At 40.0% G+C, this 22,870-nt stretch overlaps 1 protein-coding gene across 2 annotated transcripts in view; it reads left to right on the top strand.

Moving 5' to 3' along the window:
* Nucleotides 1–22,870, top strand: part of polr3a (polymerase (RNA) III (DNA directed) polypeptide A) — a 51,072-nt gene that overhangs the window by 11,506 nt on the left and 16,696 nt on the right. For both annotated transcript variants that reach the window (XM_067972487.1, XM_067972486.1), the window contains exons 7-19: nt 392–554; nt 2,249–2,385; nt 2,466–2,569; nt 4,283–4,424; nt 4,969–5,109; nt 7,618–7,687; nt 8,709–8,836; nt 11,611–11,749; nt 16,844–17,008; nt 19,785–19,957; nt 20,600–20,711; nt 21,980–22,098; nt 22,233–22,370. In XM_067972487.1, coding sequence (XP_067828588.1) covers nt 392–554; nt 2,249–2,385; nt 2,466–2,569; nt 4,283–4,424; nt 4,969–5,109; nt 7,618–7,687; nt 8,709–8,836; nt 11,611–11,749; nt 16,844–17,008; nt 19,785–19,957; nt 20,600–20,711; nt 21,980–22,098; nt 22,233–22,370 — 1,731 coding nt within the window. The remainder of the gene's footprint in view (nt 1–391; nt 555–2,248; nt 2,386–2,465; nt 2,570–4,282; nt 4,425–4,968; nt 5,110–7,617; nt 7,688–8,708; nt 8,837–11,610; nt 11,750–16,843; nt 17,009–19,784; nt 19,958–20,599; nt 20,712–21,979; nt 22,099–22,232; nt 22,371–22,870) is intronic.

The raw sequence follows: 22,870 nt of genomic DNA, 5'->3' as shown, positions 1-22,870 counted from the left end.
CAGTGATGTTTCAAAGTTGGAAGAAGGCGGTTGTGGTGTCTGGCAGATGTGGAAAAGCATCTGGTCCAGATTGAGCAACATGCACGCGACCACTTTGAGAAAAATGTGAGAGTAATACAGGAAGATGAAAATAAAGTGGAAGATAACCAGAGCGGGGGTCGCAGAAAGATTTAGTGAATGGGACAGAAGCAGAGCTGTGGTTTGGTACATTGGGATTCTGTATAGTTCAATTGGATGCAAAGTGGTTGGATCAAAAATAAATTGATCTCGGCTTTGTGAAGATTATGGAGAGGGAAATGGAATTCTCCTTTTTAACATAATGAACTGTTGTTGCAGAGTCCATTTGTAAACTTAAGTTCAGAATTGGATCATGAACTCTCTGTTTCCTCAGCATCGAATGTCTGGAGCAAAGACTCAAATGATCATGGAAGATTGGGACTTCCTACAATTACAGTGCGCACTTTACATCAATAGTGAGCTTTCTGGCATTCCTCTCAACATGGCACCCAAGAAATGGACCAGGGGCTTTGTTCAGAGGCTAAAAGGAAAACAGGGTAGGTTTCTTAAAAATGTAGTCCAATTCTTTCTGTTTAAATACTTGAAGGCTCTGTCTCCAAATAGAATGAAACAACATTTCATAAAAATGAGGGTTTTTTTTGACTATTAAAGAAATTTGATTCAGTGATACCTCATGTGACCATGAGAGAAAAATGGTGAGGGTTGTACAGTTCATTTCTAGATACTGGACTTCTCTTTGGGGCAGCAGGGGCTGCATTTAAAAAAAAAAAATTAAGTTTGATCCTCATAATGTTGCAAATGATTGAATAACACAGATCATATAACTTTGTCAATAGTTTTTGTTCTTTTTATGCAACCTTTTAAATTTAAAATGTATTTTATCTCTTAACAGTAAAGTTTCTCAGAAGCTCTGAGTGTTGGGGGAGGAGGCTAATGGTTAGTACCTCAATGGGTGATGCCTTTCCCTGTCAAGGAAGCTACAGCTGGCATTGCAAATTAATTGTTTTGTCTTTTCCGAACTAGACCCATTTATCAAATTGAGATATTTAGTCTAGTTATTCTGTGATTTGACTTAACTTTTTAAATCTTAATACCACTTCACAAGTTTTTTAAAAATGTGGTCCACATCTGAAAATAATTGAAATGCATAAGGATAGTAGAACAGAATTCACCACAGTGCACTTGTTTCAACTATGCCACTGAAGAGAGGCAAGCAAAGGGCATCTGCTTCCCACAAGGAGAGAGGGAAAATCAGAGGCCAAGTCATCCAGGCCACTTTGCTCACCATCTAATGACATTGACAGATGTGGAGATGCCGGTGATGGACTGGGGTTGACAATTGTAAACAATTTTACAACACCAAGTTATAGTCCAGCAATTTTATTTTAAATTCACAAGCTTTCGGAGATTTTCTCCTTCCTCAGGCAAATGTTTGCCTGAGGAAGGAGAAAATCTCCGAAAGCTTGTGAATTTAAAATAAAATTGCTGGACTATAACTTGGTGTTGTAAAATTGTTGACATTGACAGAGACTTGGGAGCATGTCACCAGTCTATCCTTAGCCAGGGATGCTGTCTGGCATGAAATAAATAGAGGAAAACTTAGTTAACTGTACAAAACCAATGTGCAAATATGTTCTCGATGGCTGAATGAAATAAATACATTAAGGAGTGTCTGAATAACTAATGCAGTTACTCAGAGCATTCAGATGCAATAGGAACCCATTGAGACCAGGAGAATCTTAAGAAATTGAATAATTCATTCAAAGTTCTGGTGCCATGAAAATGGATGATAGCTTGTGTATTTATCTGAATACTGGGCAGGTGAGAGAAGCAGGAAAATTTTAGTTTGCTGTATAGAAGTGAGTTTTTTTAAAAAAGAAGGTTGTTTGTATTTGGGTTGTTTTCACTTCCCTCAGGAATTCCTAATTCCCTTGGCTGACAATTCTCCTGCTCTGTTCTCTCTCATCAAGATCTCTAAATCTTCATTAAATTCCATTCTGTCTAGATTCCTGTCCTTGCCCTCCTCACCCCATAAAACTTAACTGCTAACTATACAAGTACAGGTTGAGACAAAACCGCATACTCATGAAAATCATTTGTTGCGGTCTGTCAGACTGAAATGGCTGTTAAGCTATAAGTCCCTCAGAAAAGTAACAATCCACCCTAGTCATCATACATAAAAGAATCTATGATACTAAATGATAATTCTTTATTCAAAATAAAACTTTAGGTCGATTTCGAGGAAACTTGTCTGGAAAAAGAGTGGATTTTTCCAGCAGAACTGTAATCTCTCCTGATCCTAATCTGCGTATAGATGAAGTAGCGGTTCCAGTCCATGTGGCAAAGATCCTGACGTATCCTGATAGGGTGAGTTCCCTTTAAGGATATATTTTCCTTATTGGAAAGTGTCTGTTAAATCATGTTAACTTAGATATTTTTTACAACAGGTGACAAAAGCCAATCTGGAATTAATGCAAAAACTTGTGCGCAATGGACCTGAAGTACATCCAGGGGCTAACTTCATTCAGCAGCGACACACAAACCTGAAGAGGTGATCATTTCCTTTTGAGTTTTGTTTTATAGCTGATGGGGCCCTGATTTTGTTTGCATTTTTTTCCTTCCCAATTTAGAATATTAATTTTCCTTAAGCTATCTTGTTTTCTTTCAGTAATTATACAGAATGGAGACTTTAAGCTTGTTGAAGTTGGTACTTCTCAATTCTTTCAGCTGTCTGTATGTTTTTTAAAAAAAGAGAAAAGGAGTTGAGTTGTTGCAGTACATTGGTGCCACAAAGTGCTAGGTTGCAGCATCTTGCCCCACTAACCCAACACACTGCTGCCTATTTCTGCTGTGTTATCAGGAGGAAGTGTAGAATGGAGGCCCAGATGCTTTCTGCCAGAAGGGAAAATGGGACGAGCTATACCAGGCCATCCTTTGTAGATCTAAGTGACCTGGTTTTAGAGTGGCTTTGGGAAAGGCGTTGGAGCAGGACACCACAAGCCCTGTGATCCAACGTTTGGTGCGTAGTAAAGGGAGAAAATATCTTAAAAAGATGCAGTCTGGCCCTCAGAAAACTGAGTGGTAGTTACTGTTATATTATTTAACACTATTTATATATTGTCTTGTGTACAACCTGAAATTGTCAGATGGAATATAGATCATCGAATTTGACTGCATTGGAGCTGTGTGACTGGATATCATCCAAAAAATTCCATGTTCTTCATTAGTGTACATGTGAAAGACAAGTAAAATGACACTGCAAGTTGACCATCTGTTCTAGAACTATGTGTATTGACTACAAGTGTGACTGTGTAACAGATTAATTTATTAACATTTCTTATGGAGCTTTATACACGCAGCGAGTTATGATCTGGAATGCACTACCTGAAAGGGTGGTGGAAGCAGATTCGGTAGTAACTTTCAAATGGTATTCGAATAAATACTTGAAGAGAAAACATTTACAGGGCTATGGGGCAAGACGGGGGCTGGCGGGGGAGGGTGGACAAATTGGCTAGCTCTACCAAAGAGCTGGAACAGGCACGATGGACTGAATGGCCTCCTGTGCTATTTCATGCTGTGGTACTATGATATACATATCAAACAATACAATTGTATAAAAGTTGCATCTACAGTACAGTTACATGAGCATAAATAATTGAATGATTTATGAAACAAAATATGCTTGGTACTTCATGGCTGTAGTTCAGCTTGGTATATTGACATTAATGAATGAACTGTGAGTTTGGTTTCTAGCATAGACAATGCAAGTCATTAGCATGGTGTATCATGGAAATTAAACCAGTGTGTTGGCTACATAATTCACAAATACCTGTGATGTCCTTGTGTTTTCTGTGAACTAATAATCACAAACAATTGTTTATAGATATATGCATAAAGTATTTATTTTTTGGAAAAATTGCTAATTTCTGGCACTCTTACTGTTCTGACTATAGAGTGATTGTGAGGTTAAGTGACGTGGTCTTGCATATTTTCCCAGCTTTCTTTTGAAGCTAGAGTTCACAGAGTGAGATTGTCTGTAAATTGCTCTGTTGTGTGATTGAGTTGGTTATGGGGTATTACTGTGCCTTTGGGTGCATCTTGCTGTTTTCTGGTTTTTGTATTTTTGCTGAATTTTGGCAACTACCCAATGTTTGTACCAAAAGTTTTGGGTGCACAGGAGCACAAATTACTATTCTGAAGGCAACATAATTTGCATTTTTGTTTATGTACATGCACTGCCTAATTTTTGCTTCTTGAAATAAAGGTTTCTAAGATATGGAAATAGGGAGAAGATGGCACAGGAACTGAAATATGGTGACATTGTGGAGCGACATCTAATTGATGGAGATATAGTGCTGTTCAACAGACAACCGTCCCTGCACAAACTGAGCATTATGGCCCATATAGTAAGCGTTTTGTAAAACATGAAATGCAGTAAAAAGTGCATGAATCATACCCTGGGTTGTATATACAAATTGCTTTATACTAGTGTTTTAATTACACCATATATTTGGAGTATGTAAAAATAACTGTTAAATAGACTTTGTACATCAGCTTCTATGGTACAATACTCCAAAAATATTTAGACAGACAAACATGTTCTTTAACACCCTGCTTAACATTTTGTGCTCTTAATGGCTTTTGGCATGTCTGCAAGATGTGCGAAAATTAGAAAAGCGGGTCTTATGTTTAGCTCCAAGTGAAGTCTGACTTTCAAAAGCAGAATTTGTACAATTTATTCCATCCTTTACCTTTCGCTCCCCCCTCCCTCCTTCTCCCCTCTCTGGTTTATATTATAATCTTCTAAAATTTACTGGTAGTGACCCTGTATTGTCAAATTATAACTAGGATTAATAATAACGTCTGTAAAATGTAAAGACTGCCAAGGTAAAAGAAAAGGAAATTCAGCTCCACTTTTTTTCCCTTTGTTTATTTTTATATAAATTTCAGGCCAGAGTGAAACCGCACAGAACATTCAGGTTCAATGAATGTGTTTGCACACCATATAATGCAGATTTTGACGGTGATGAAATGAATCTTCATCTTCCTCAAACTGAGGAGGCCAAGGCTGAAGCACTTATTCTTATGGGGGTAAGTGTGGTTTGATTACATTAATGTATTTTCCTTTAATGCAACAATACTTTGGGGTTGAACAGGAATGGCACCTACATTTTATTTACTGCAGCTAATTTATGATATCAAATTAATTGCCACTTGTTGATTCTTCACTGTACTCAAAAGTTTGATCAGGTATCAGAATTAATAAAACAAGTCTATGATAAAACTCAAGGAATTAAATATAAGCAAGGCACCTAGACCAGGTGATCTACATCGTAGAATCTTAAGGAAATGATAACTGAAATTAAGGAGGTTCTGTTTAATACATTTAAGTGTTCTGTAATCCAGGAGCTATACCAGAGAACAGGGAGTAGTAAATGCATCCCGATATGCAGAAAAGGAGTAAACCATGAAATGAGGAATTATAAACCATTTAGCCTAATACTCGTGATAGGAGAAAATGCTCCCAAACACATCACAGGATGCTATCAACAGTAATCTAAACAAGCAGATGTATTTTAAGGTAGACAAATCTGTGACTATAAACATTGAAAAGGAAACTAACATGTCCTCAGGAGCTCCCAAGGTGCTTCACAACCAATTAATTACTTTTGAAGTGCAATTACTATTGTTATGTAGGCAAACTCAACAGCTAATCTGTGCACAGCATGTTCCCCCAAAGAGTACATGGGATGAATGAGCAATTAATCTGTTTTTGGTGGTTCAGGAAGAAAGGTTGGCTAACACACCAAAAGAGCTTCCTGCTCCTCTTCAAATAGTGCCAGCAATCTTAAATGTCTGCCTGAATCACTGGAACAGTGGATAGGGTCACGGTTTTACATCTCATCTGAAACAAAACATCTGTGACAATGCAGCACTCCCTCATTACTGCGCTGAAGTGTGAGTCAGATTACATGCTGAAGTCTTGGTGTGGGTCTTAAACCCACAACTTTCAGACTCCAGACTGAGCCAAGGTGACACTTAAAAATATACATACACAACGTAGACGTGTCCATTAACAATGGCGGGACAGGATTTTGATGTAATTATTGATCATCTGCTGAAAGTATCAAGCTGTGAAGTGCCTCTGAAAGTTTTGCTACGTTAATAGCACTACATAAATGTAAGTTGCATCCAATCAATCGGAAGCTGTTATCAACAAATTTGATTGTACATTTCAAGGACAATTGACAAAGTCAAGACAAGTTGATCTAAAAGTGTACAGATCCTACTTGATGAAGCTACATATGGATAGCTGTATGCAGTGTTGAATACCCTACATTCAAAAGGACAGTGTGTATTGGAGAGCGTTCTGAGTATAATTACCAGGATGCTTCCAGGACTAAGTTATTCAGAACCAAACTTATTTTCCCAGGAGAAAAGATTATTGAGAAGTTATGTAGTGCAGGTTTTTAAAATGCTGGAAGAATAAGCAATATTACTACAAGCACATTATTTAACTTGAACTGAGAGTGCTGAACTAAATATAAAAGTATCAAGCCTCAGTAGGTGTACTGCTTTGTGTGCAACCAAAGCACGTAGGCTAGAAAGGTTCCAGGTTAGTGCTGCATTTGCTAATCTCAGCTTGGAATGGCAGTAGGGACTGTTGTGATTAGTGTTTGAATCCCTGGGAAAATTCAACTCTGATTCCTGCTATTGATTGCTGTCCAGTGACTCCTGCGCAACATTGTACATGTGGATTTCGGGTGAGGGTGAGATCAAACTTGGGGTTACCCTCTGCAGTCAAATTGCCTGCCAAAATTCTCTGTCCAGGCTTGGAAATTAACAGTGAATTCGTGGGGAGCCAACAGTTGTGGAACTGTACCTTTAGAAGATGGGGGGAGTAAAATATTTGCTTCAAGCGAGATTTAAAAGTAGAGGGAACTCTTTCTTTCTCCTCTACAACTCCCATCCCCAGCCATTGTAGTAAATAGGTAAGTAGAGATAGAAATGATTAGATATTATGTGGAATATAGTAGTTCCCGGGCTGCTGGGACCATAGAAATGTTGTTCCAAGGAGGACAACTTGTTGGAGTTTGGTAATGTAGAATGTAAGATTGGGTGGAGTTTCACTTGGTTTGTCTTTGACGAAGGCAATGAGTAACTTTGTTGGTAGATTGAGTGCATTTAAAATAATCTATGGAAGGAAGTGGGCTTGATAAAAGGTTCTCTTCTAATACTTTGTTTTTAACTAGAATTTGTTAAATACCAAGCAACATACTTGGGTGAAGCTAGAGTCGAAGCAGGGGGATGAAAAACCCAGATAATTCCAATGCCCTTAACCTTGCAAGGCAGCTTCCTCAGTGTCAGCGAGTCATCTCAACCAAGAGAGTGATATTCTGGCCTTTTGTTTTGTTTTACATCTTACACTCTGCTGTAAATTGTTTATCCAAGCTGTCTTGTGAACTTTAACTTTATTTAACTGAGTCTAATGTACCAGATTCATTTCAATCATAATGTCTCATTCTCTGGTGCATTAAAAAAGCAATAGCTGTCACAATTGAATTAGTTTATCACCATACAATTCCTTTTTCCTTTTAGACAAAAGCCAACTTGGTAACTCCTAGAAATGGGGAACCCCTAATTGCTGCAATCCAGGACTTTCTAACAGGTGAAGTAGGGTTATGCATTTTCTGTCGATGTTTGGAATTTTTTTTAAACTGATATCTTAGAGTATTAAAGATTCCTTACACAGAGACCTTGTGAATCAACTGGAATTTTTTTTCTACGAACTTATCAGGAACTTGATCAGGTCAACTGTACATATAACTGATTATGTGCTGGGATTTGTGTAGGCTTTACAGCTTAATTTCCTTTTTGAATGTTTGTACAATGGAACTTGCTGAAGTCCCCAGTATCTATGTTTTTTTAAAAAATTCTGTTGCTAACATAGCTTTATTGCTAATATGTATATTGGTATTTAATTTGTTAACATATATTTGAAGTAGCATTGAAGTGTTTGATTCTTGACAGTTGAATCTCATTGTCTAGCAATTGCTGTATTGGATTATAACCTCTTCACATATAATTATCTAGTTGGTTAGGAAGAAAGTGAGTGCAGTTGTGCTAATGGTTGACAACAGCCTAAGTTGGTACCAGTATCAATAGTATAATCTGCATTCAAACTTGGCACATTGTTCACTTTTTGTTTAGTGAACAAATGTACAAACTGATCTGAACTGGTTTTGAATATCAATCTGCAGAGTTTAAGATTTGATCTGGAATCAAACAAAGAAGTGGCATGAAACAGTATTTTAATTTTTTTTTTTTAAGAGTCACTTTCTGCTTTCACCTTTCTTATCCCCAGTCGTTAGCCAGTGCTACCCTCAAATTGGCAACTAGCATGCAATGAGATCAGCTAAGGTTTAGGAATATTTCCCCTCCCCAGCCCACCTTTTCTCTCTCTCTGGGGAAATACCTGCCTTCTCCCACAATTAGTAGAGTTGAGTTCAGGAAGTAAGCATTTGGAAGTATATACAGACAGAAAGAAGTTTTAAACTTGCCTTCCATGACTATATTCACTACGATGTAGCAAATTGTGTGCTGATTTTTACATATACACCGCATGACTTTGTGCATGACTGCTGAGGAGTTATCCTATTTGAGAAGATATTTTATTTTTGTTTGTACAGGTGCCTATCTGCTTACTATGAAAGACACTTTTTTTGACCGAGCAAAGACTTGTCAGATCGTTGCATCCATTCTTTCAGGAAAAGATGAGCGAATCAAAATAAGTCTTCCACCTCCTGCAATCCTGAAGGTGATAATTCCATCTATTTTGAAAAACTGAAATGTTTTATTGTATGCTGAAATTAAGCCAGCTGGGACCTTGGGTAGGACTCTTATCCCTGATTTCACAGATACATAGTTGGGCAATTTTATGCAGTATATGTTCAATATACTATTTGTTAATGTTCCACAAATGTGGGTTATGCAAGATGTGGGACTGACTTGATTCAGAAATCTTAATTCAGGTCTGTTCTTACTACAGTTTATATATTCTCCTACAGTTTAATTTTTTTTAAGTTTATCACAGGGCTGGATAAAACCTTTACAAACATACAAGTTTTTAATCATTGAGGTTTTACATGCTCCCCATTTCATTTCCATGCTCACCACGTTGTAGTGTGATAGTAACATGTTTATAGCCAGGATGTCGCTAAATTGGAAGTTTGGGAATAGTGGGGGGGAGATTTTAAGTGCCATTCGGTTTCCATCCCAAAACAACTGGTTTCAGTAAGTTGCCCCCACCCATCTGTTGCAGTATGTGGCCATGTTAATTGTAGGCGCAGGCCTCATCAACATGCCACCAGTCCACCTTCCACCTGAAATGGGTGGGTAGCGGCTGCCAGCCTCTGGAAAATCGGGCAGCCCTTGACTGCTCACCGGCACTAAGGCAAGTGTGGGGAAAGGAGGTTCTGAGGGATCTCATGGTGGGTGAAGTGGGGAGTCTGGAACAGGGGATGCCGAAACTTTTCTTGTGGGGACCCGAGAAAAGTTTTTTAAAAACGTACTTGGAGGGTCTCTACAGCAAACTGGCCTTCACATGACTGGAAAACTGCTGCGCTTCCGAGCTCAAACCAAAATTAAAATCGCTGTTGGCGTCATCGTACCCCGATTAGCATGTGTGAATTAGGGCCCATCCACCAGTTTCCGCTGGGTGGGTACGGCTAAAATCCCCCCTTAAACTCCACGGAAAACCTATTGACATCTATTTTAATTTTTTTTTGGGTGACCATACCTTATCTCCTAAACTCAATCTGTACCATGTGATTTTCAAGTTGATAGCCAAACCAATGAACCGCACTAAAGGTTTCCTCATAGAAAGTATCAGGAGAATTAAATGCCCTCATTGCTGATAGCCCTTTTAGAATTGTATACAAATTTACGGATAAAATAGCAACAGTTCTTAGATTTTATTTGATACCAGTATTGTGGGATAAACAGATGCCTAATTTTTGAGAGGTGTATACAACTTGGCCAGATTCATAAAAAGCTGTTGGACTATAACCTGGTGTTGTAAGACTCCTTACACAGATTCATATTGCAATTTATTTAATCCCATTTACTTGTGGGATAAATTGCACAATTCAGTACCTTTAATGGTGGCTATTCCTTGCATCTGTTTAAGGAAAAAAAAGTTGTAGTCGTAAATTTCTTTCAAAAGCAAAATACTGCGTATGCTGGAAATTTGAAATAAAAACAGGAAATGCTGGAAAAGCTCAGCAAGTGAGGCAGCATCTGTGGAGAAAGAAACAGTTAACGTTTCAGGTCGAAGACCTTTCATCAGAACTGGAAGATGTTAAAGAGTTAAAGTTTTTAAGCAAGTACAAAGCCAGGGAAAGGTGGGGGAGAGGAGGAAAAAACAAAAGGGAAGGTCTCTGATAAGGTAGAAGGCAAAAGTGATTACAATCCAAAAGGGATGATGGTGCAAGGCAAGGAAGATGGTAATGGGACAAGTTAAGAAACAAAAGATTGGTCAAGAGTACTGTAAATGGTAACAGCAGAACCATTACCAGCACTTGCTGTCTGAAAAAATGGGAGCAGTGGTTATGATCTGAAGTTATTGAAATCAAAGTGTTGAGTCTGCAAGGTTGTAAAGTGCCGAAACAAAAGATGAGGTGCTGTTCCTCGAGCTTACGTTGGGCTTCACTGGAACAGTGTAAGAGGCCGAGGTCGGAGTGGGATGGGGAATTAAAATGGCAAGTGACCGACAGGTCAGGGTCACGCTTGCGGACAGAGCGGAGGAGTTGAGCAAACCGATCACCCAATCTGCATTTGGTCTCCCCAGTGTAGAGGAGACCGCATTGTGAGCAGCAAATACAGTATACTAAATTGAAAGAAGTACAAGTAAACCGCTGTTTCACCTGGACGGAGTGTTTGGGGCCCTGGACGGTGGGAAGGGAGTAGGTGAAAGGGCAGGTGTTGCATCTCCTGCGCTCACACAGGAAGGTGCCGTGGGGAGGAGAGCGGGTGTTGGGGGTGATGGAAGAGTGGACCAAGGTGTCATGGAGGGAGTGGTCCCTTCAGAATGCTGAAAGGGACGGGAAGGGAAGATGTGTTTGGTGGTGGGATCGTGCTGGAGGTGACGGAAATGGCAGAGGATGATACGTTAAATGTGGAGGCCGGTGGGGTGGAAGGTGAGGATAAGGGGGACCCTATCATGGTTCTGGGAGAGAAGGGAAGGGAAGGGACTCTTGCCCTCTACCCTATCAGAGACCTTCTCTTTTGTTCTTTGCTCCCCTCCCCTCCCCTCCCCTCCCCTCCCTCTCCCCTCTCTCTCCCCTCTTTCCCTGGCTCTGTACTTGCTTAAAAACTTTAACTCTTTAACATCTTCCAGTTCTGACGAAAGGTTTTCGACCTGAAATGTTAACTGTTTCTTTCTCCACAGATGCTGCCTCACTTGCTGAGCTTTTCCAGCATTTTCTGATTTTATTGTAAATTTCTTCATAATTCTGTACTTCAGATTTGTGACTGAGAGCGGAGCATGATCCGTACTAAATGCAAGATAATGTCATATTGTCTCCTTTACAGCCCGTGACACTATGGACAGGGAAGCAAATTTTTGGCCTCATTCTCAAACCAAACAAAGAGTGTCCAATTAATGCAAACCTGCGCACCAAGGGCAAGCAGTACTGTGGAAAAGGCGAAGACCTCTGCCACAATGACTCCTGTAAGTCATGTAAAAATTTGCACTCAAAACAAAAACCTTCAAATCATCAAAACAGAATGGTGTGTTTGAAACAAGCTGAGCAATAATTTTTGTTGGAAATGATTTTATATGGGAGGCTTTTTTGTTCCTGTTATTACTAATCATTCCAAATTTGGCACATGTTTGATGTCCTGCAGACTGTGGCAGTTGTATAAAACTGAAGTAGTCAAGGGTTAGTTTTGGTGTATGTTTATATTCAGGTTTTGGCTGCCTGAGGCCCTTGACATTTAAGTGAGTTTTAATGTTATATAATATGTGATTCATTGTATAATTGAATTTTGTATCCAGTGGAACATGATTATCTGTATTCCCATTATCTGTGTTCTAAACTCATTTGCCAGAATTGATATGGGAATCAGGAGACCAGCAGACTATACTGTAGGGAACAGCAAGATAGTGGAGCATACTGGCCAGCTGTGGAGGGGCCTCTTGTATATGGCTCTCTTTGTAAACTGTTTCTTTTCAATTTTGTTGAGTTCTTAAGGTGACACAAGATTTGACAAGAGACACAATGCAAGATGAACTATGTGCAAATAAATCTGGAGGCGTTGAGAGTGATGATTAGAGGGAAAGGATGCTGGAGTGCCAAGATCACGATGAGGAACTCACTGATCATGGGAGCAGAGGACACTCGTGTATATGCCTCTCCTTAAATCGTTTTTCTTTTCAAATCGTTTGTCAGCTCAAGAATAACAGAGTGAAAGATTTTGAAAGAAACTGAATGTAATGAGATCTGTGTATTGGAGGGTGTTCTGCACAGCTGTTGTGCTTCCTGCACCAGTGGATCCTCAATTATCCAATCATTTCTGTTATCCATCAGGGGGTTCTGGTCCAGTGTGGCAGCTAATTGGGATCCTCCTGTAGAACGTTTTTTTTAACACTTACAATCACAATTTTTACCACTTTATAATTTGCTTCAACTTTTAAACCTGCATTTCCCCCATGCAAGTTCAGCTGTACCGGGAAACCTCATCAGCACACTCCTGAAATCAACATGTGATTAAATGCACAGTGGCTTCATCAAATGTATTTGTGAATGGGAGCTCTTAAATACAGTGAAAAAGTGAGCATTCTTGAACAAAATCTGAAACATGAAACAAGTGAATGATTGCTGTTGAAAGAAAAGTTCAAGCAGCAAAGCAAGATTTAACACAAAAACGACCATCTTATCAGTAGGGATCTCTGAACATTACATCAGAACACTGGAAATGGGTTTTTGTTAATTTTCTATTGTTCAGGCTATTGCTAAAACCCATAGCGAAAACCTTACTTACTTAAAAACAATGAGACGTTTCTTAAAAACAGTGATGTGAGCTGTTTACTTTGAGGTTTCCATGTGATAAGTATGCACTTAGACTCTCATGATGCAGTTAAGTGTCTGATCTTCAGCCAGACTAACACTCATTTGCAATCACATCAAACACTATGGGGCCTTGTTGTCTGGCAAAATCACTCCCTATTCCATGATCATCCTGCAATGTAAAGGTAATGCCGACTTCTTTTCTCCACGACAAACCATCTCCTTAAATCCCTCTCCCCTGCCCCCATTCAACCTCATCTCCGACAACGTGATCAAGGAACTCATGGACATTTTTGTCACTCAGATTGAAACCATTTGTTCAGCTGCCTCTGCCACATCCTCTCCACTACCCTAGTCCTGAACCTGTCTTTTTCTAACTCCTCTCCTTTCTCCCCTCATGCCCTATCCAAGCTCATCCTGTCCATGAGACCCACCCCCTGCTCTCTTGACCCCATTCCCACTAAACTGCTAACCACCCAACTTCCCTTCCTGCCCCCCATGCTAGCTGACATTGTAAATGGTTCCCTCTCCTAAGGTACTGTCCCCATTTCTTTCAAAACTGTTATCATTCCCTCCATACTCAAAATCCCCCAAATTCTCAGTTCTTGCAAACTACTGCCCTTTCTTCAACCTCCCTTTCCTCCCCAGCCCTTTCGCGTGTTGTCTCCCAAATCCATGCCCATCTTTTCCACAATTCCAGTTGGGTTTCTGCCCCGCCATAGCACTGAAACAGCCCCAGCCCCATTCAAAGTTTTTTTTTATATTCGTTCATGGGATGTGGGCGCCGCTGGCGAGGCCAGCATTTATTGCCCATCCCTAATTGCCCTTGAGAAGGTGGTGGTGAGCCGCCGCCATGAACCGCTGCAGTCCGTGTGGTGAAGGTTCTCCCACAGTGCTGCTAGGAAGGGAGTTCCAGGATTTTGGTACCCAGCGATAATGAAGGAACGGCGATATATTTCCAAGTCGGGATGGTGTGTGACTTGGAGGGGAACATGCAGGTGGTGTTGTTCCCATGTACCTGCTGCTCTTGTCCTTCTAGGTGGTAGAGGTCGCGGGTTTGGGAGGTGCTGTCGAAGAAGCCTTGGCGAGTTGCTGCAGTGCATCCTGTAGATGGTACACACTGCAGCCACAGTGCGCCGGTGGTGAAGGGAGTGAATGTTTAGGGTGGTGAATGGGGTGGCAATCAAGCGGGCTGCTTTGTCCTGGATGGTGTCGAGCTTCGAGTGTTGTTGGAGCTGTACTCATCCAGACAAGTGGAGAGTATTCCATCACACTCCTGACTTGTGCCTTGTAGATGGTGGAAAGGCTTTGGGGAGTCAGGAGGTGAGTCACAGAATACCCAGCCTCTGACCTGCTCTCTTAGCCACAGTATTTATATGGCTGGCCCAGTTAAGTTACTGGTCATGGTGACCCCCAGGATGTTGCTGGTGGGGGATTCGGCGATGGTAATGCCGTTGAACGTCATGGGGAGGTGGTTAGACACTCTCTTGTTGGAGATCGTCATTGCCTGGCACTTGTCTGGCGCGAATGTTACTTGCCACTTATGAGCCCAAGCCTGGATGTTGTCCAGGTCTTGCTGAATGCGGGCTCGGACTACTTCATTATTTGAGGGGTTACGAATGGAACTGAACACTGTGCAATCATCAGCGAACATCCCCATTTCTGACCTTATGATGGAGGGAAGGTCATTGATGAAGCAGCTGAAGATGGTTGGGCCTAGGACAATGCCCTGAGGAACTCCTGCATCAATGTCCTGGGGCTGAGATGATTGGCCTCCAACAACCACTACCATCTTCCTTTGTGCTAGGTATGACTCCAGCCACTGGAGAGTTTTCCCCCTGATTCTCAGTGACTTCAATTTTACTAGGGCTCCTTGGTGCCACACTCGGTCAAATGCTGCCTTGATGTCAAGGGCAGTCACTCTCACCTCACCTCTGGAATTCAGCTCTTTTGTCCATGTTTGGACCAAGGCTGTAATGAGGTCTGGAGCCGAGTGGTCCTGGCGGAACCCAAACTGAGCATCGGTGAGCAGGTTATTGGTGAGTAAGTGGCGCTTGATAGCACTGTCGGCGACACCTTCCATCACTTTGCTGATGATTGAGAGTAGACTGATGGGGCGGTAACTTTGTGACTATGACCATGGTGTACTATCCTTCCTTGTCCTTCTAGATCTCTCTGCAGCCTTTGATACGATTGACCACACCATCCTCTGTTGTCCAGCTCTATGGGATTGCCCTCACTTGGTTCCAGTCGTAGCCAGAGCATTTCCAGCAATGGTTTCTCTTCCCACACCGTTATCTCTGGAGACCCCCAAGGGTCTCTCCTTGGCCCCCTCCTATTCCTCATCTGCATGCTGCCTTTCAGCGACATCATCCGAAGACATGGCATCAGGTTCCACATGTACACTGGTGACATTGAGCACTGCCTCTCTCCAAGCCTCCTTTGCCTCTGTGTTGTCAACCTGCTAGTCCGACATCCAGTCCTGGATGAGCCCCTGGCCTAAACTCCGGAGATTGTTGTGCGTATTCTAATCTGCACGAAGTCCTGCTCAGCGATCACCCCTGTGCTCGCTTATCTACGTTGGCTCCCGGTCTCCCAAAACCTCCAATTTAATATTCAAATCCTTTCATGGCCTCGCCCCTCCCTATCTGTAACCTCCAAGAGCTCTGCGTTCCTCCAACTTTGGCCTCTTGTGCATCCTCAACTTTCTTCACTGCACCATTGATGGCTCTGTCTTCAGTGGTCTAGGCCATGAGCTCTGGAATTTCCTCTCTGCCTCTCCACCTCTCTCTCCTCCTTTAAGACCCTTCTTAAAGCCTACCTCTTTGACCAAACTTTTCATCACCCCTCCCAATATCTCCTCCTTTGACTCGGTATCAATTCTTGTCTGATTAGGCTTCTGTGAAGCACCTTGGGGTGTTTTTTCTATGTTAAAGGTGCTATATAAATGCAAGTTGTTGTATTAAATGATTTCTGGCAGCAGCCAGCAATGTGATATGCACTTGAAAAAATGTAACCACAGTTGCCTGGTAAGTGGGAAACTATAATTTTGAAACCCATTTTCAGATTCGAATAGAATGTTTTAAATGACACTAATGGTGGGTTTATTTGGAGTCTGTTTCTTTTTGGAATTTCTGAGCCATATTTGTGGCTAAGGCATTTGAAGCTAATGCTGTCAGTGAATTAAATGAACTTTGAGTGCAGTATGTCCTATGGGAAAATATTCAAATAAAATTCAGTGACTTTATGATCACTGCACATTTGTGTACATATTAATAGAAATTTTAAATATTTTCTTGGTAGTTGTCATGGAATCAGCCATGCCAGTTAGAAAGCCAGCTCATTGTAGTGATCCTCCCACGTGGGGATTATCCAGATGGGTTCAAATGTTGTACATGTTTGTTATTTAGATGTTAAGAAAATTTTGTAGGCGCGGTATACAATGAGTGTTCAAACCACAGTAGATAATAAGTATCTCCAAATGATATAAACACTTGAAATATGTCTTGAATAATATAAAAGTATCTTTTGTAGCCCTAAAAAAAATCAGTTGAAACGTTAGTAATATACTCGTATAAATACAGGTCTTTGTTTCCACTCAGATTTCTTCACATTGCATACATTTGTCCAGAAGCTACTTTCACCACAGATCAGAGTGTTGTAGCACAGTTACAACATTCCACATCTCCCTGTAAGCAAATGCATTCTGTGTTTTTACCTTCCTGCACAATTGATTTTTTTTTGTCATCTTGCAGTTGTTGTAATCCAGAACAGTGAGCTGATGTCTGGGAGCCTGGATAAAGGAACTCTGGGGTCAGGTTCCAAGAACAACATCTTCTACATCCTGCTGAGAGACTGGGGGCAGATGGCCGCTGCAGATGCTATGTCTCGCCTTGCTCGGCTGGCTCCTGTCTACCTTTGTAAGTATTTGCAAGTAGTAACTTGGTTGTTAACTGCTGTTGTCTAAATGAATATTGGATTTACCTTGAGGACATCTGTCTTTTTTTGTTCTTGGGATATTTCACAACTTGCCTTAGTTGGATTTGAACTCACGACCTCTGGGTTGTTAAATCACTACCATAAATATTACACTACCAGTCCCATAACAACTGTTTGAACAACAAACTGAATTATTTTATAACAGCTGAAAAAAGTCATGTAACGTAGGGCTACAATACTGGGCGAAGGGAGGGAGTGCAACAGAGCAGGAACACTAGGGAAGAAGGCCTAGGAGGATCAAAGGTTGGGTGACTGGGGACAATGCCCAAGTAGAGGGTTAATGGAGGGAGAACAGGGAACTAACAAGGGGGCTGAAAATTGATTAAAAATGTTTTCCAACAATCTGCTTTATAGTGTCATGTTGGTTTGGGCCACTGTTGGGATCTGATTGACTGGTCCATGGTATTGTGGTTAACATGGACCAGTGAATTTTGCCCCTTGCTACAATCAGGCATATATATGACCGAAAGGATAGATACATGATTTTTAATTATAGATCAATATGATCGATCTGGAATAGATATGCTATTGCAAGTTATTTTGAAATTTTCTGTCATAAGTATTTTGCAAGAACCAAAATGGTTTTTATTATATATTTTACAGATATGTGCTGGGAAACCTAAGCCCTTTTTTTTCCAGCTGAATGGTCGAGATTGGGGTTAATGTGGGGCATCATAAGTACAGATGTGAATGTTGCCACTCGATGGTGCAGCTGTTGAAACTACTGTGACGCTGTGCTGTCATCTGCAATTTTAATTGCCTTCCTGGTACCATTGTTGGAGCCACTGTTTCCACAGTACAGAATTATGTTCAGCTCTATAGTTCTGCGTAACAGGGTTTTGAAAATTATCATTGCTGTAAGCTAAGGACAGTATTTAAGTGAACAATGAACAAGAAAGCATGCTTCTATCAAAGTTTTACAACACGAGTGTTTATTTTAACACTAATTACCAACAGTAAAATCTCTGATCTATGCATGTTATCTTTTATGTTTTTACCTAATTAGGTATTTTTCTTGGTAAATGCACACTTGAACTAAAATTGACTTTGGATGAAAGCATATAATTCCTCTACTAAAATACCCCCTTTTATTTCTTGATAATAGAATTCCTGATGTAAGCAGGTCATGTAAATATAATCCTTAACTAGCCATAAAGTGATTGTTTCCAATGCACTAAATATTTTCAATCCATTAATCTGTTTTTGCATCCATGTACATTTTTTTCAGTGACTGTCATATTGTATTACCTCTTGTTAAAACTTTATTGTACTGAAGGTAACTATCAGTTACAAGGGAGTGATTTGAGCATTTCTGACTTTTTTTATTCGTTCATGGGATATGGGCGTCACTGGCGAGGCCAGCATTTATTGCCCATCCCTAATTGCCCTTGAGAAGGTAGTGGTGAGCCGCCGCCTTGAACCGCTGCATACACCACACGAGAAGTTCAAGTGGTTTAGCAACAAAATTCTGCGATTAATAAAGTTAGAATCGGTGCCCTGAGATTCAATAAAGCTGAGAAGTTTGTTATGTTCTATGTTGAACAGTGTTATCTGCCAATAAGCAAATGCATTCTGTATTTTTACCTTCCTGCACAATTGCTTTTTTTTGTCATCTTGCTGTTGTCGTAATCCAGATAGGTGAGCTGATGTCTAGGAGCCAGGCAGCATCAAAATTATTTTACACATTCAGTTGTTTTTAAAAAGTTGCTTATTTGCTGCTGTTTCTGTGTTGATTGTCCCAATTTTGTCTCACTGTCCTTTGATTTTTCTCCAGGAAAAACTGCTTCAGTGGTGAAAAATGTTTCAATTAAAACCTTTCCTTTAAATTTGAAATTTTAATATCCTACAAAAGGAATCTGTTTCGTAGTGGAGAATTGAGGGATTTTCTCTCCCAAATTTCATAGACAGGTTCACTGAACTTTTGGTGTTACAGCTTTAGAAACATGAATTTAATAACCTTGGGGAGAGCAATGCTTCTCTTCATTTTGAGTATCTGGAATATAGAACTGCATGACTAACACCACTCAGTTTTAAATTCTTAAATTGCAGGGAGATGGTTTTCAAAATGAAGACCTGTAACTGTTACCAACGTTATAAACTTGCAGCTTGTCTTTTCACGAAGTCCCTTGTTATAAATTCTGTTCTTTTACATTTCAAAACTGCAGTAGCAAATAGAGAACAACTGATACTCATGGATGATTAGAAAGCAGCAACCTCTTCAAATGGTTCAGGTGACATTGTAATCCGCATGATCAAAACGTGATTACTTTATAAGGCATCTGAAACCTAAAATGAGATTACTGCCTTGTAATTACTCCCTTAAAATATTTTACTTAAAGTGCATGCTGTTGAGATATTCATTTTTGAACTGTGTTGTGTTGGATATCAGCCTATGCTCTTTGTGTAGTGGGTTCTTAACATGCACACTGAACGATTAACAAATGTAGTATAATCATCGACACTTTATTGATTATCAATTTGTGTTGCAGTGTTTGAATTTGTAATCCTTTTATAGAATTAATTTAAATGTGCTGAGGTAAAAATATTGCATAGTGCTGTTGGAAGTTGTCAACAGCATAATCTTGATCCAAACATTGCTTTTGACAGGTTTCTTTATCAGTGTTCGGCTATGTTACATTTCACTTGTATGGTTTAATTTTCCATATTGTTTGTGTATGTTTTTTTTAAAAAACCTAGCCAATCGAGGATTTTCTATTGGTATTGGTGATGTAACACCAGGTCAAGGGCTGCTGAAAGCCAAACAGGAGTTACTTGATGCTGGCTATCAGAAGTGTGATGAATTCATTGCAGCACTCAACACAGGCAAACTTCAGCAACAACCTGGATGTACAGCGGAAGAAACACTAGAAGTAAGGGCTGGTTTATCCTTCCAAAGTGAAAAAAGTGTACATTTAAAATTTTATCTGTTTGTCTATTTCATAAATAATTTGCTCATCTTTTCTCGAAATAACATGCGTTTGGTCCTTGCAGGATACTGAGTTTTTTTTAGTTAAGTTACGAAACAAATCTGTACTTGCACTGAAGACAGAATGGCTGTAAGGTGTAATTAACAAATATGTTAGCCAGAAATTAGTCTCCCATAGCAACACTCAAACTAATCAATAATTTTTGCAAACCACAAACTTTCATCTGATTTGCATGAGCTGAAGTTAACAAAGTACTATTACCTTTCAAAGGATTAATTATTTGATTAACTTGAGTTAAAAAGCTTGTGGTCCTTAATCACAGAAAACCTGACTGCGGTCCTCTTGCTACAGGTCAGTGAGCTTCTCTTAGCACTACTGCTTGCTGAAGCCAATTTATAAAACACATTTGCTGCGTCTACCTAAAAACATTAAAGAAATCTCCCAGATCATCACACTCTGCACTTTGGTTTTTGGAATAACTTTTCATTCTTTTCAGTTTTCAGTTCTATGGTTGATTAATGAACAAAGCAAAATATGTTTGCAAACATTTTGCCTGAACAGATTTGACATTTTCACTACTTTTAGGCCTTGATCCTTAAGGAGCTCTCCGTAATTAGAGACCATGCTGGCAGTGCATGTCTTAGGGAACTGGACAAGAGCAACAGTCCCCTCATTATGGCTCTCTGTGGTTCGAAAGGTAACTGGCCAATTTAGTAATTTTAAAATTTCAAATTCTGTCACCGGTGTGTGGGTGGATAGATATTTTATAGAGATGCTATGGTCAAATGGACACTGTGTGAGTGTTTAGTTTTTAAAAAATTGAAACTTTTACCTATTTAGTAATGGGAAAATGTAACATTTTCCTCTTTCTTTTAAATCGGTCTTTACAGTAGAAATTGTTCTAGTGTTTTAAGTAGTTGCATATTAGTGCATTTCTTTACTGCACTCCATATGTGTGTACACAAGGTACACAAAGCTATATGAAGCATCTCTCTTGGTTAGGTCAAGATGTCTAAACTATGTGAAAAATGAAACAGAACCAGTCTTTTTGGTTTCACATTTGTTAACGTACAAGGGGTTAATCGAAGTTTTTGACTTTTAGTAATAAAGGTAAACAATCCCTAGAGCCCTCAAAGTTTAGTAATTATCAGCTTCTATTGATGTGTTAGAAAAACACATTCTAATGTTGAGAATTTAACTCTAGGTGTATTTTTTCAACATTTTAATGACTACAGCAAAGCTTAAAATGGTATTTTTACCTTTAATTTCAAGTAAACTGAGTGTGGATCTGTGCGTCTTTTTCTCCTTTGCTGAAACACTGACTCTTGCTGACGAATACTTTTATGAGTGCTCACAACCATCTGGTGCTGTGTCCATGGGGGTCATTGGATAGTGATTAGGAGTGAGACGTGAAAATCAGACAAGGTTTCTGCTCCTGATCACTATCCTAAGTGATCCTGTGACCCTCCCCCAATCTGAAAGGTACATGTATATGGTTATCAGGTAAGGAGAGAATCAGGCCCATGTGATGCTCTACACGGATAAAATCCTGCAGTGCTCACGCATAGAGAATAGCCACCTAAATGAGATATTGATGGGTTGCCAGCGCCATGGGACCATACCTCAGCAAGAGTCTGCATCTTCAGGAGAGAAGTGAAAACAATAAGCAGGTTTGGTAGGTGGGAGTGACCACCTAAGTTTTACGTTCCATTGGTGTGAAGGTAAACAGCAGGCAGCTCAAAGCCTCTGCTATTGAAACAGTGTAACTACAGCTTCAAGTTGATTGAGAGCAGGCTGCCTCCTGATATCGCAATCACGGTCAGTTACTTGTTGTATGGAGACAGTTATGTATATTTTTGGTATTTTATTTAAACCACAATTTCTAACCTCTAGGAATAAATACTGACATTTTCCTTTTAATCTCCCATAATGTACTAACCCAGTAGTAATGAATATTTTTAATAGGTTCCTTCATCAACATCTCCCAGATGATTGCCTGTGTAGGACAGCAGGCTATTAGTGGATCCCGTGTTCCTGATGGTTTTGAGAACAGATCTCTACCTCACTTCGAAAAGCATTCCAAGGTGAGCAGCCCACTTATTTAGAGAAAATTCCTGCCACCTCTTGGCTTTATGTTCATCTCTTCTGATGATTAATTTACAAATCGCTTTGCAAACTGTACAAACTTTCAGTTAAATTTGCAAATTTCTTTGTGCAGCTCCCAGCAGCAAAGGGATTTGTTGCAGACAGTTTCTATTCTGGCTTAACTCCTACAGAGTTTATCTTCCATACCATGGCTGGTCGTGAGGGACTGGTAGATACTGCTGTCAAGACAGCAGAAACTGGATACATGCAGGTAATGGCAGATTTTCACATCTTTATAATAATGAGTGGTACTGGAAGCATTGACTTGTTTCTACAGTCAAATTTGATGCTTGTCTGCTCAGTTTGATCCACTTTCTTTTCAGACACATGCAAATTTGGAAAAAGTCACCAGGTGTCATTGTGGGAAGTAGAATATTGTAACAGTACTTAGTTACTGATCAAGTTTGAATCTCCATCCTAAGTTGGCATAATTTGTAGAACACTTTCAATGTTAATGACCAAATCTTTATGACAAGATCTTGGCTTTGTTTTCCATTCCACTATGCAGTAAACCTTTGGTAGTATAACCTCTAGTGCATAGTCCTAAGTATACCATGCACATTTCATCTATGTAACCTGAAATAGTATGCTGCTTTTTTTTTCCTCCTCTCCACCCCCACCCCAATCACAGTCAGGTGACCTTTGTTATGCTAGAATGTGCTTCATGCTTGAGCTGCACTGAGAACTTGACTCCCTGTTGATAATTATTCA

This window comes from Heptranchias perlo, chromosome 36, assembly GCF_035084215.1.
Source record: "Heptranchias perlo isolate sHepPer1 chromosome 36, sHepPer1.hap1, whole genome shotgun sequence".
Taxonomy (NCBI): Eukaryota; Metazoa; Chordata; class Chondrichthyes; order Hexanchiformes; family Hexanchidae; genus Heptranchias; species Heptranchias perlo.
This window is presented reverse-complemented; position numbering and strand designations above follow the sequence as displayed.